At 39.5% G+C, this 13665-nt stretch overlaps 1 protein-coding gene across 2 annotated transcripts in view; it reads right to left on the bottom strand.

Annotated features, from left to right (window-relative positions):
* Positions 1-255: 255 nt before the first annotated feature.
* The window catches only part of LOC105222866 (uncharacterized), a 114504-nt gene continuing 101094 nt past the window's right edge, over positions 256-13665 (bottom strand). For both annotated transcript variants that reach the window (XM_049455113.1, XM_049455114.1), the window contains exons 10-13: positions 13435-13613; positions 5419-5510; positions 4249-4441; positions 256-1368 (exon numbers count right to left, since the gene is read on the bottom strand). In XM_049455113.1, coding sequence (XP_049311070.1) covers positions 476-1368; positions 4249-4441; positions 5419-5510; positions 13435-13613 — 1357 coding nt within the window. In that variant the 3' untranslated portion in view covers positions 256-475. The remainder of the gene's footprint in view (positions 1369-4248; positions 4442-5418; positions 5511-13434; positions 13614-13665) is intronic.

The raw sequence follows: 13665 nt of genomic DNA, 5'->3' as shown, positions 1-13665 counted from the left end.
CCATCGAATGCGATATACACCGTTGCCAATGCGCAAAGGACATAAATCTTTCTCAGACTTTCTCGTCAGTTGTTGTCATCGTCCATACTTGTGTCCCTTAAAGAGCTTAACAGTATTGGTTGCGTCCAATGCCTATATATGGTAATTCTTCAATTCCAAACCCAAATTCCAAACTTGAATTCTATACAATTTTGAGCATCTATTATATCTAAGTATATACCCTAACAGTTATTTGAAAAGAAGAAGATTTGAAGACGTGATGTATTTATGTTTATAACTTGGTTAAATAAAAAATCATATAATACCCTTAAATATCTCAATGACTTGCAGCAATAAGAAAACCATTTTTGTGTGAATTTAATACATACAAAATCATATAACCGGTCACTGAATATTTTAATATAAATTAAACAAATATCATCGAAGCACTATTTGTTCAACAGTCATTCTTTGTCCTACCTTATTTCCTTTACTCTTATATAACGAATAGATCACTACAACTCGAAGAGTTTCTGCGCCGCATATTCACCGCCTTCTTGAACTTCAGCACCGATGAGAGAAACACTTTCGTGCGATTCGTTAACTTGGACACTGTCTTCCGATTACCTTCGTCCAATAGCTGATCATTGCTCTCCGTGTAATTGTCACTCGTTGAGCCATCGCTAACACAGCGTCTGCCGCCCGTAAATGCGCCGATGGCACCACTCACCGCGCCACTGCCGTAAAATCGACGATTCTTTGGTGATGCGTTTAAGCTATTCTTACCTCCAGCTAGGAGCATATCGAATTTGCTTAATGGACGCGTTTGTTGTTGTTGCTTTGTAAGTGCCGGTTGACGTTGTATCGCTTCTTCTTCATCTTCTAACTCGCTTTCACCCATCTTGAGTATGCTTTCCAGATTGAGCGTACGCTTATTCGTGCGTTGTACATAGTTTTTCGTGGTTGCCAGTTTGATGCCCATTCCGGTTGAAGAGAGGCTGGTGCTGACGGTGCGTTCGCTGCCGGTACCGATGCCTTCATCTGCGGCCGTTTGGTTTTCATCTATGTTGTCAGCGTTATTGGTGCTAACGCCAGCTCGGCTTCCGCCGTTGTTTTCATTATCGGCTGCATCATCGGCATCATCGTCAGCGTGATACATGGATACCTGTCGCACCATACGTCGTGGCGCTATATGCATGTGCCGATGCTTTTGTATTGCACTCTGCAGGCTGAGACGTTGACGATCGCGCTCGTTGAGGTTACGTATACGCTGTGGATTCAGTTTGGACTGCGCGACAATGCCGACCAGTAGCTCGTTAACGTTGTGATCGAGTCCAGAGGAGGTTTCAATAAATTTACAGCAAATCTCCTTAGCCAATTTACGCCCAGCTAGAAAACAATTTTCAATATATGAAATCTATTGTGAATTATTGAAATATTTTCTATTTTGTTTATACGTATATATGACTAGATGTGAACTAAGTTTTCTTCGGTTTTTACAGTCGACGTATATCAGCTGGTGTATTCACCCAAATATTAAGTTAGAAAGATAAGATTTGATATTAAAAAAACTTCGAAGACAGTACGTCATAAATTACAGTTTTTCTTCGATAAAGGCGAAAGGTATGTTGGGTGGCAGAAAATGTGAACAGCATTTATGGTTTTTGATACTGTAACTCTTATGACACACAATTTTTATTTTGTGAATTCCTGCTTCAATATTAATTAATGTCAAACCATACTCAGGAAGTCCAACTGTCGAAAATATCTATAAAATAATAGAAATCGGCGCGTTCGACTGTTCTTTGATTGCTTAAGAGCACAAGAGCTCTCATGTAACCATTTAAATAAGGCGGTATAAAAAGAGAAGCTCGAAAAATGGGTGCCAAATGAGTTAACGCAAAGAGAAATCATGGATCAAATTTTCATCTGCTACTGAATCGCAACAAACTACATACATTTCGGAAACATCTTATTGCGGGTGATGAAAAGTGTGTCACTTACGGCAATGTTAAGTAAAAACGGTCCTGTACGAATCTCGGTGAGCCGGCATAAACAGTGGCCAAGGATTGAAGGTTGGGAAAATTTTGTTATCATTTAGTGGGATTTATCACATCGATAGCTACCCATCAGAAGCTGAGAGTGTTTGACTGGAAGATTGTTAGGTATTAACTTGGAAGTGGCCAGAAAGGATTCTTTTACATATGGCTCAAGCAGCTCACGACTTCCGGCCTTGGTCCAAGTATTCCCTCGATAGCCAAATAGCATCCGTTTGTGCGCTGGGTTTGGAACCCGCCATGTAGAAAATGCTCCCAATGAAAAAGAAACAATAGCCTCGGATAAGGCACCCACTTTTTGATGACGATTACTGCAAACGTAATAAGGACTATGATTTAAGAGCATGCACCTGGAATGTCCGGTCATTTTATTGGGATAGTGCCGCTGCCCAGCTAGTTGATGTCCTCGTTAGAGTAAAAGCTGAAATCACCGCCGTCCAAGAAATGACAAGGACTGAGACGAACAGGTTTTTGTGGCATACATATAAAGGAGCACAACAGTGGCCATATAAAGGAGCACAAATTCAGTGTGGGATCCGGGGTGGGAGAGAGACACCGTCGCCGAGTACTGGCATTCACCCCGGTGGATGAACGTTTAGCCACAATCCACATCAAAGCGAAGCTCTTCAACATATCGTTGATTTGCGCCCACGTCCTGATGGAATAGAAGAACGATGTGACCAAAGAAGTCTTCTATGAGCACGATACGATACACGATAGCTGCCCCCACCACGATGTCCAGATTGTATTTGGCGACTTTACTGCCAGGATGGGAAAAAAGGTATATTTAGCACTACGTTCTGTTAATTCAGCCTCCATGATAAAACATTCCCAATTGATTTGAGGCTGATCGACTTCGCCAGGGCCTGAAATATGGTTATCTGTAGTATCAGCATAGAAAAATTCATCAAATTCGATCATGTTGTGATAGATGGAAGACACGTTTCCAGTGTTTTAGACGTGCTTTAACTCCGAGATCTTAACATTGACTCGGATTACTATCTTGTTGCAGCCAAGATTCGCACCCGCCTCTAGGCAGAAAAAACTACGTCAACAAACAAGGAAGATTCGACGTCGAAAAGCTGCAATCACAACAAGCAGCCGAACGATTTTCTACTCGACTTGTACTCTTGCTCTCTGAAAGTACTCATAAGCAATACGCGCCGAGGGAAGCAGAAGATGAAGAAGACCTCCACTCTGCTGGAGAGATCAGGTGGAGAAAGACCGGGCAGACTTGGTATATCGAATTGGCGTCAAGTCTCGAAAAGAAGAAATGACTGGCGCGCTGTTGGTAACTCGGCTATAACCGCGTAAGCGCTGTCTACACCAGTAAAGAAGAAGAAGAGCTGCGACAGATTGACCGAATATGAACGAATATTCTATAAGTATTTAATAGGGCTCTATCTGGTGAGTGGTATCCACTGGTATTCAGTATTGGATTAAATTTTTTCATACAGCCAATATAGAAAAACACATAGAAAAATAACTCTATCCCACGACAGAAAATAGCTAAATGATTGTTGGGTAAGAGTAGAATTTAGTTAAATAGCACTTATATTCTGTAGGAGAATACATTCAAGATCATGCAGTTTTCTTAACATAGATTTGTTCCTATCAAACGTGAGGTTCTGATTAACTTCTGTGAGGTTTTATTCAGGAAAAAACATAACATTTACCCAAATAATGAATCTCTTAAATTCAGATAAGTTCTTTTCTACTTTTTTATTATACTTTCTTATTTATATACTTCTCTAATCTTTTGTAGTTTTTTTCTGAATAACTAGAGAACACAGTAAGTGCATAAAATTCACAGAAAAAATGTCACTCCTCAGGATCATTAAAAGCAATTTTAGGAAATGTCTTATAAAACTTTGAACAGTTCGTGCTCTAGAGATCTACATATCGTTACCTAAATTTCAAAATAACTTAACATCACTTTTTTTAAGTTTACAGGCGAAGGAGAAACGATATCATAGAAACCACTCAAATTCTAACAAAATTTGAGTTTTGGTTATAAAACGGTTATATATTGGTTACATCTGATAGCGGAAGCTGATATAATTATATTCTACATATACATACATATGTAATATGGTGTAGTGTATCGCAAGCAATAATAAAATCAATTTCGATTTTTTTGATGATACCTTGTTTTAATTTTTATATGACGATGTATAACATAAAAAGTGGTGCTTTATCACCCTATGCTCACCTTGCCGATTAACCTCACGATGTCGCTCCAAATCCGTTTTATTGCCGACTAAAATAGCGCCACGTGTCAGCAACATTTCGTGTTCCTTCAAATACTGTAAAACCTTCTCGGCCGCCTTGAAGGAATTGCGATCTACGACCGAGTATACAACCACAAATAAATCGATGTTGTAGGTCGAACAAAAGGCTTCCGTCTAAAAAAGACAATAAAAACAGAAAAATATAGGTAGTAATGGGAATAAATTGAAAAAGCCGGCTACTTAGATGATATAAAAGCCAGCGATAATTGTTATTAATGTCAATAAAAATGTACGTTTTACTGCCAACGACGCTTGGGAGATACAGTGAATTAAAACCAGCTTGAGGGTGAATGTGTATGTTATGTGTGCGCATTGTCAACATGTTGCGATGACAGGCGCTGTGCTGATAACCGGTGCGAGTAGTCTTAGCACACTTACACACACATGAAACATCATATTGGGTACATCGCAAATACTTTGCACTCATACAAACATATACATCTGTCAGTAGTATATTTCTATTGCCGCCTTTATAGCATCCATGTTCTACGCTGTGTGAGTAAGCAATATTTTTTTGTTGTTTCTGCTTTATTGTCGCCTAACATACAAAGTGTTAATGACATTCGACAACACACGCACACACATGCACATACATTTGAGCTTTATCTCGTCTACACACAAGCGACTACAATTAGCTTCGTAGATTTATATATAGTATATGTCTTCGCTCGCATGTAGGTATGTATGTATTATGTATGTACGTCAAAGCATGCTCATGTAAAGGTTATTGTTTTTATATATCGTAAGAATGTTGGCTCTTTTTCTATGTCAACAACATGCTCTACATTTGTAAGCATCCATATAAATACATATACACATACATATATGTACATGTATGTACTTTCCTGTGGCACTTCAACTTTGCAGGTCGGCGGCTAGCTTGCCGTCAACGTCGTCAGCATCTAAATATTCACTCAAGTGAGAACTTGACCTACTCAGCTCAACATCACTAAGCGACAACTCAACAATGCAATGCTGGCAATTACCCACACTCTACTCGTATGTGGCGCACGACGAACGGCTAACGGTGTCAATGGCTAGTAGGAATGTGTCGTTCCGTCCAGTGAGTGTTTTGTTGGACAACTACTTACCGACATTTCACAGGCAGGATGATCGATAATTTCCAAGTCCGTTTCGATGCCATCAACAAGCACAGATACTGTTTTCTGACCGTAATCGTCGTCTGTAATGGAACGAGAGGCAGACAGTGGTAATAATTTTTAATCTATCCATATATATATATATCCATATAAATATATTACAAGATAAATATATGTATTATATCGTTACATGTGTATAGCGTACGAGTATGTTTATGAGGAATATTTACGATTTGATGCAATGTTTTCTAAAGAACGCAAAAATTTCGATGTAATAACTATATGAAAAGAAGTATTTATTGTGGAATTTTGGCTACCGAGATATACATGTAATTTAGAATTTTCACATAAGACAAGAAAAAATTGTTGAAAAGTGCATTCGGCCATTTTTACGATGAGTGAAATTATGCAACAAAGGAGTTCCCTTAAATAAAAAAAAAAATTAAAAAAAAAATAAAATAAATAAAAAAAATTAATAAAGGAGTGAAGGAATTGGTGCTTCAGAATCGACGATTAAAAGCCAGAGATCTTACTGGCGTCGTTGGAATATCGGAATCACCAATGAAAACCATTTTGAAGGATTCTTTGGGCATTTGAAACCACGATTGGTTCCAAAATCACTCAATTTTTTCGAAAAACAGCGTCTCGTAAACACCACTGACTACTATTTGGCGATAACTCTTGGACGATCAATCGGCCGAATATCGTAGCAAAGGTGAAGCAAAGATGAAAAATCGTCAAAGCGAGCCAAAAATCATGGCTATGTTGGCAATTTTCTTCGATTGTCGAGGTGTAGGTGGACTTTAAATTCATTTCGACCGACCAAACTATCAATAAGGAATACTATTTGAGTGTTATGCGCGAAGCTATTCGTAAAAAGAAGCAGGAATTATGAGAAGACAACTCTTGGTTTTCGCACCACGATAATACACCATCGCATACTGCATTGATCCTTCGTGATTTTTTCGGCAAATTTTCAACCAACATCGTGCCGCAACCACCGTATTCGAATGATTTTGATCCGCGAATAAACGCGAATTGCTAGGCGCATTGAAGACTACCCTTTTCAGGGTATAAAAAAGTTAACAATAATATATTAAGGTTGCTCTCAAGAACTTCAATTTGAACATATTTTGAAATAGAGTTGCCACCAGTCGATAATAATAGAATATTATAGACTATGTGCGAATGAAAAGAAGTTTAGGAAAATATTTTGGAAATTGTTCAGAAAATCTTTAACTTAGACCTAAATATTTTAGAACAAAGTGTATGATTATTTATTTAAACATAATTTTTAACTACCAGTGACAAGAAAATTTCTCTTCAGTTCTTAGCAGGGTTGCAAACAATGCATAGAAAATTGAATTAACATTTGAATTAATTTTCGTTTTTATTTCTAATCCAAATTAAGGGGTAAAAATAACACGAACATTTTTTTGTGTTTTTTCTTTAAATGGTTTTTCTCAAAATGGACCACCCGTTAGTTTTTAATATAACCTCATTAACATTTTCAGAGATTATGACGAAGTCCTTGGTAAAGATATCTCCTTAAATGAAGAAGTTTTTCATACAAGCGTATGCTATAGTGATCCGATCTGAGCAATTTCCTTAAAGATTGCACCATTGCCTTAACAATAATTAATGCTTCATTTCCTAAAGATAGTAATCAGCTGAGTACACCCATGCATACAGTGAGTATGAAAAAAGAGAAGATATGCGCATTAAACTTATTAGGGATGGAGTCACGCCATGTGTAAATTGTCCGCTACCGTCCAAATAAAATATTAGCCTCGCTTTCGTACCAATGAATATTTGTACCAAATGACATCACGATATATGATTTTATATTAAAGTTATGGCTTGTCCGACAGACGAACAGGTGGGCGACAAGCAGTCACTAAGAATTCAACTCGTCTCGTCATGCTGATCACTTTTCTGTCTCGATATCTATCTTAATTAGTTTGAGCTATTATAAGCAACCGTTAGGTGAGCAAAACTATTATACTCTATGTAGCAAAACACTAAATATTATGATTGCCATAATAATTTGTTCAATAATATGCTAGAAGTGTATGCTGTATATATTTATAGATTGCAAACACACTTATTTAACAAATAATTTTTTACGCTCGCATTAAAGGATATACTGTTATTCTATGAAAACTTTACGCTTTTTTTTCCTATATTATTTGCAGTATAGAGATGATTATGGCAAGCATGAGCTAAATGAAGATGTGAACGAACAAACTGCTATTCAAGCACTCACGCGAAGTACGCATAAAATCAAAAAATATTTCTTTAATAAACAGAATAAAATGTGAATTCAGTGGTCGCTTGGTTATTTGTTGCACAATTTGTTAAAGCTCTTTAATATAACCAAAAGTGTGTAAAAGAAAATATGTGTAGTTTGAAATTAATCAATATTACTCATACGCAGTGGTGTGCAGTGCTCTACTGCAAACGGTTAACAAACACGCATATGCATTTTTTTTTTAGATATGTGTATATGTCGTTATGCTTATATGTAAAATATTTAGAAATTTTAAAATGTATTATTTTATATTAAAAAAAATGGAAGTTATTTCTCCGGCCACATTTCAATGGAATTAAAGAAAAAAAGACCGTTTTCTCGGAAATAAAATTTAGTATGCAATTTTATAATTGTAATTAATTGCAACTTGGGAGGAATGATACCACGCCAAATGAGGGCATGCAAAAGGCGAGACGAACATGGCTAAATCTAAATTTTATGGGGAGTCCGACGTTACCTTCTGGGTGTTACAAACTTCATGGCAAACTAAATATAGCCTGTTCAAGGCATAAAAATATATTTTTTATTGTGTGATATGTGACGCAAGGCCTTTAAAGGACTCTAATGTACATCAAGTCTGTGTAAGACTAAATTTCCAAACTGAAATTCAAATTAGAGAATCTAAGCAACTAATTTAAATCCAAAACCGAAAAATTCTCTCTTTTCACTTATATATTTACGAGTGTGTTTATATATGTACAGAGTGAAAGTTAACATTTGCGGGAGTTTCAGCGATATCATAGTTAGAATCACAAAGTACCATCAAAAGTATTTAAGCCATATTTCCAACAAAAAAGTAGCAAGTACTCAGCATTTCTTGGCTTAATAAAAGAAAACTTCCCAAATTTTATCAATATTACACATTAATGTACTTTTAGATAGGTGTATAAAAACAAAACCAAAAAGTGTGTTGCATGTTCAAATCCCGTTAACACAATCGAAATTTAGCACAACAACTTAAACAAGTGCCGAGGTATTCAGCAAAAAAGTTGCCAGATTACTGCAGCATATTTCAAGCTGATGACTTTGCTTTTGCGAAAGCCGCGGAACTGGCCTCTAATGCACCAACATCTACGTAGACAGCCAAGCAGCAATCAATGCAGTAACCTTGTAACGCATATCGGCCAGAAGAGTCTTGGGAAACAGGGCAGCAGTGGAAAGTGTTGCCTGAAGCAAGTAATTTCATTTCTGCTGAGTGCCAAGCCACAAAGGCATCAAGGGCAATGAAATATACGACGAACTGGACAGAATCACGGTAAAGAAAATCAAAACCCGATGGAACGAGTTACCTGCGTGCTAAACTGCAAAAGTTATGAGCAATGCGTTAGATTAGTTTAGTACACAAAATTCCTATTGGCACTCGATAGAAGAGGCTTTAGGAAGATGATCGGATAGGTAATAGCGTCTTAGGCCCGGGTCTGGAGATTAGGTTATCCGAGCTGAATGGGTCTTTGATTAACGCCTATTATGGCATTTGCCCCCTAAAAGTGCCCGGAGACAGACGTAACTGTCCCTGGTGGTCCAGGAAACTAGCAAACCTCCGGAAAAAGGTACGCAGCCTGTTCAATAAGGCAAAACGTACTGGGGTCTGGGCTGAGTATAGGAGCTATCTCACTTTATACAATAAGGAGATCAGGAGATTCTGCGAGAATGTCACCACTACGCCAGAAGCAGCTAGGCTGCACAAGGCTCTGGCGAGGGGCACAAACGATGCAGTAATAGCAATTAAAAGGAACGATGGGACGTTCACGACCAGCGCAGAGGACAGAGCCACGGAGCTTCTGCGGGCGCACTTCCCGGAGACAGTTCGGAAAGACCAGTGTCCTCCCATGAAGGTGATCTTCATACCCAAGGTAGGTAGGAAAGACTGCTCATTGGCAAAACCTTTCAGGCCAATCAGCCTAACATCTTTCCTAATAAAAACTATGGAAAAGATCTTGGACCAGGAAATAAGGATTAAGGCACTGAAGAGAGCACCGCTGCATGCGGCTCAACATGCCTACAGAGCGGGCAGATCAACGAGCACTGCCCTGTACCAGCTGACCTCTGAGATAGAGAGTTCACTGGAACATGGGGAAGTGATGCTTTGCGCGTTCTTGGATATCGAAGATGCCTTTGACAACAAGTATCACACGAGCGTAGCCAAAGCATTGGAGAAAAGGAATGTGGCAGCACCGGTGCGCAGATGGATAGAAGCCGTACTGTGCACCAGGGTTGCTGAGACCACAGTAGGCGATAAAAGAATCCGTCTCGGCTCGACTAGAGGCTGCCCACAGGGAGGTGTGCTATCCCCCCTATTATGGAGTCTAGTCGTGGACGACCTGTTAGCACTGCTAACGGACAATGGGATCCGCTGCCAGGGGTATGCGGACGACATTCTAATAATGGCGAAAGGCAAATATGAAGACACTCTCTGTGATTTGGTCCAGAGCCAAGACGACCGTAGTCCCGTTTACGAGACGCAGCTCCCTACCCGGTCTCAGGAATCTCTCACTTGGGGGAAAGGAGATAGAGATGACCAACAGTGTCAAATACCTGGGTTTGATGCTGGACTCCACTCTGCGATGGAAACAGCTTGTAAACCTGACCCTGGTCAAAGCCACAAAAGCTTTAATGGTGTGCAACCGGCTGACGGGAAAGGCCTGGGGCTGTAAGCCAAGGATCATTAGGAGGATGTACACCATGATAGTGCGACCAATAATCACATATGGAGCGGTGGCATGGGCTTCAGTAGCGTCTCAAGCTTCGGTTAAGACAAAACTATTGAAGCTAGCCTGTGTCTGCATGACGGGTGCAATGCGAACCTGTCCAACGGCGGCACTGGAGGCTTTGCTTGAACTGACACCGCTTCATTTGGTTATCGGTCAGGTAGCCAAGTACACACTTCTGCAAATAACGGCGGAGGGGTGTGGAATTGGCAAGGTAGTCTCGTCCCGGAGGATGGAGAAGATAAGTGGCCGCTTACCATTGGCCCTCCTCCCGAGAGACAACACTACAAAAATGGTTAACTTAAGGAAAAGATTTAAGGTCATCCTTGGCAGTAAAGACGAATGGGATGATTCCAATTGAACTGATGCTGGGGAATAGCACGCTAAGGTGGTACACTGATGGCTCGAAAATTTCGGAGGGAATCGGCGCAGGGATTGTGGGCCCACGCACTAAGTTCTCCATACCTATGGGAGAGTTCCCGATCATTTTTCAGGCAGAAGTTTTTGCAATTAGCCAGTGTATTGATATTAACCTCCATCGCAACTATCGTAATGAGCGAATAGCCATCCTCAGCGATAGTCAAGCGGTGCTAAAGGCGATCTCTTCCTATGAGATCGAATCGCTATTAGTGCAGGAGTGCAGGGAAAGGCTGAACAGCCTTGCAGAACAGAACCAGGTATACCTAATCTGGGTGCCTGGTCACAGAGGTATAGCCGGCACTGAACTGGCCGACGAGCTCGCCTGCTCCGCAGCCTCCACCAAGATGTTAGGACCCGAACCCTTCATGGGGTTGGGTCCCCATACCATGAGAGAGCTGCTCGGTAAGGAAGAAGCAGGGGGCAGGGAGCAGCATTGGCATCAAACTCACGGTATGAGACATGCCAAGCTGCTAATGGGGGGTTACAACCTGAAAAGGTTCAAAACGGTAATAAACCTCCCAAGGAACAAACTCAGATTACTGGTCGCATGGTACACTGGCCACTGCAAACTGAATAGGCACATGCATAGCAAGGGCCTATCCTCTGGTGCAAGTTGCCGGTTCTGCGATAGGGAGCCTGAAAACCCGGAGCACCTGCTGATCGACTGCACAGCAGTCTGGAGACACAGGGCGAAGGCCCTTGGATCGATAGTTCCGGATAGGGATCACATTGCCTCACTAGCACCCGGCAAGCTGTTGGATTTCATTCACGCGCTGGGGCTGAGTGAGTCAATGTGTGTCAGGAGAGGGCACAATAGACCAAAGGTCGCAGTGCATTCCTCAACTTTCATTCATTCATACTGACTAAACTCCATCTGGTATCGCAAAAGACCAAACCTGGTGTATCTGGCCTACCAGATTAACCTAACCTACCTTCATCAGGTTCCAGCAACATTAATATATTATATTTTCAATTCTTAAATAACGGGTGATTTTTTTTGAGGTTAGGATTTTCATGCATTAGTATTTGACAGATCACGTGGGATTTCAGACATGGTGTCAAAGAGAAAGATGCTCAGTATGCTTTGACATTTCATCATGAATAGACTTACTAACGAGCAACGCTTGCAAATCATTGAATTTTATTACCAAAATCAGTGTTCGGTTCGAAATGCGTTTTATCGACAAATTTTGTTCAGCGATGAGGCTCATTTCTGGTTGAATGGCTACGTAAATAAGCAAAATTGCCGCATTTGGGGTGAAGAGCAACCAGAAGCCGTTCAAGAACTGCCCATGCATCCCGAAAAAATGCACTGTTTGGTGTGGTTTGTACGCTGGTGGAATCTTTGGACCGTATTTTTTCAAAGATGCTGTTGGACGCAACGTTACGGTGAATGGCGATCGCTATCGTTCGATGCTAACAAACTTTTTGTTGCCAAAAATGGAAGAACTGAACTTGGTTGACATGTGGTTTCAACAAGATGGCGCTACATGCCACACAGCTCGCGATTCTATGGCCATTTTGAGGGAAAACTTCGGACAACAATTCATCTCAAGAAATGGACCCGTAAGTTGGCCACCAAGATCATGCGATTTAACGCCTTTAGACTATTTTTTGTGGGGCTACGTCAAGTCTAAAGTCTACAGAAATAAGCCAGCAACTATTCCAGCTTTGGAAGACAACATTTCCGAAGAAATTCGGGCTATTCCGGCCGAAATGCTCGAAAAAGTTGCCCAAAATTGGACTTTCCGAATGGACCACCTAAGACGCAGCCGCGGTCAACATTTAAATGAAATTATCTTCAAAAAGTAAATGTCATGAACCAATCTAACGTTTCAAATAAAGAACCGATGAAAATTTATGCGTTTTTTTTTTTAAAAAAAGTTATCAAGCTCTTAAAAAATCACCCTTTATAAATCAGAAGATTTATAAATTACATTTTATAGGCAAGTAGTATGCGAATTAGGCACAATTGCACATGAAAAGTAGTTCAGATCCCCAATATAATAATGAAATAATTTTCATCGTATACGCAAATTTTTAAGGCACTTCTTTCAAAATTATACTTTTGCTGGTTCTCTAGCCATACTAATTTGATACATTAATGGTCAAACTTCGTAACAATAATACATAACTTAAAAAATTTCATATTGAGTCGAAATAAAAAAAAAATACATGTCCAATATTTTGCCCAAAAAAAAAAACAAAAAAGAAATGTTTTTTACGAAAAAATTGTAGATAAAAATTTTAGATGGACATATATAAAAATATTTTTTTTTGGTCAATTAAACCTGGAAGAGAGAATTTTCGTTCTAACTTATTATCTTTAATAAAATATGTTAATACATACTCGTAATGTTCAACGATGAGACTTAAGTTCATTTATAAACAATAATTATCAGCACTTGCCTGCATAAATCATAAATATTTGATCAAACATATGAATCAACAAATGCATAACAAGTTTGGGAATACAAAATGCAAATTCATCAATAACGTTCACACATACAAGTATATATCTGTAATATTTTCATAGACACATTCCTGCCATCCAAATGCCACACTTACCCAAACTCAAGTCGTAGGCACAAATATAATCGGATGTTGTGAATTGATAGGTTAATGTCGTTTTGCCAACACCAGAAGCGCCAAGCATTGCAATTTTATAGGCGGGTATCGGCGCTTTGCCTGCATCCTGTTTCTCGGTAGACTCGAAAATATTCTCACCGGATATATGTGAAGCATTGCTGTGCAAAATGAAAGAGAAAACGGCACGGCAAAGTGTTAGTGTAAATACAT

Source organism: Bactrocera dorsalis, chromosome 4 (genome assembly GCF_023373825.1).
Source record: "Bactrocera dorsalis isolate Fly_Bdor chromosome 4, ASM2337382v1, whole genome shotgun sequence".
Taxonomy (NCBI): Eukaryota; Metazoa; Arthropoda; class Insecta; order Diptera; family Tephritidae; genus Bactrocera; species Bactrocera dorsalis.
Note: the sequence above shows the minus strand (reverse complement) of the source record. Positions and strands in the feature narration are given on the sequence as shown.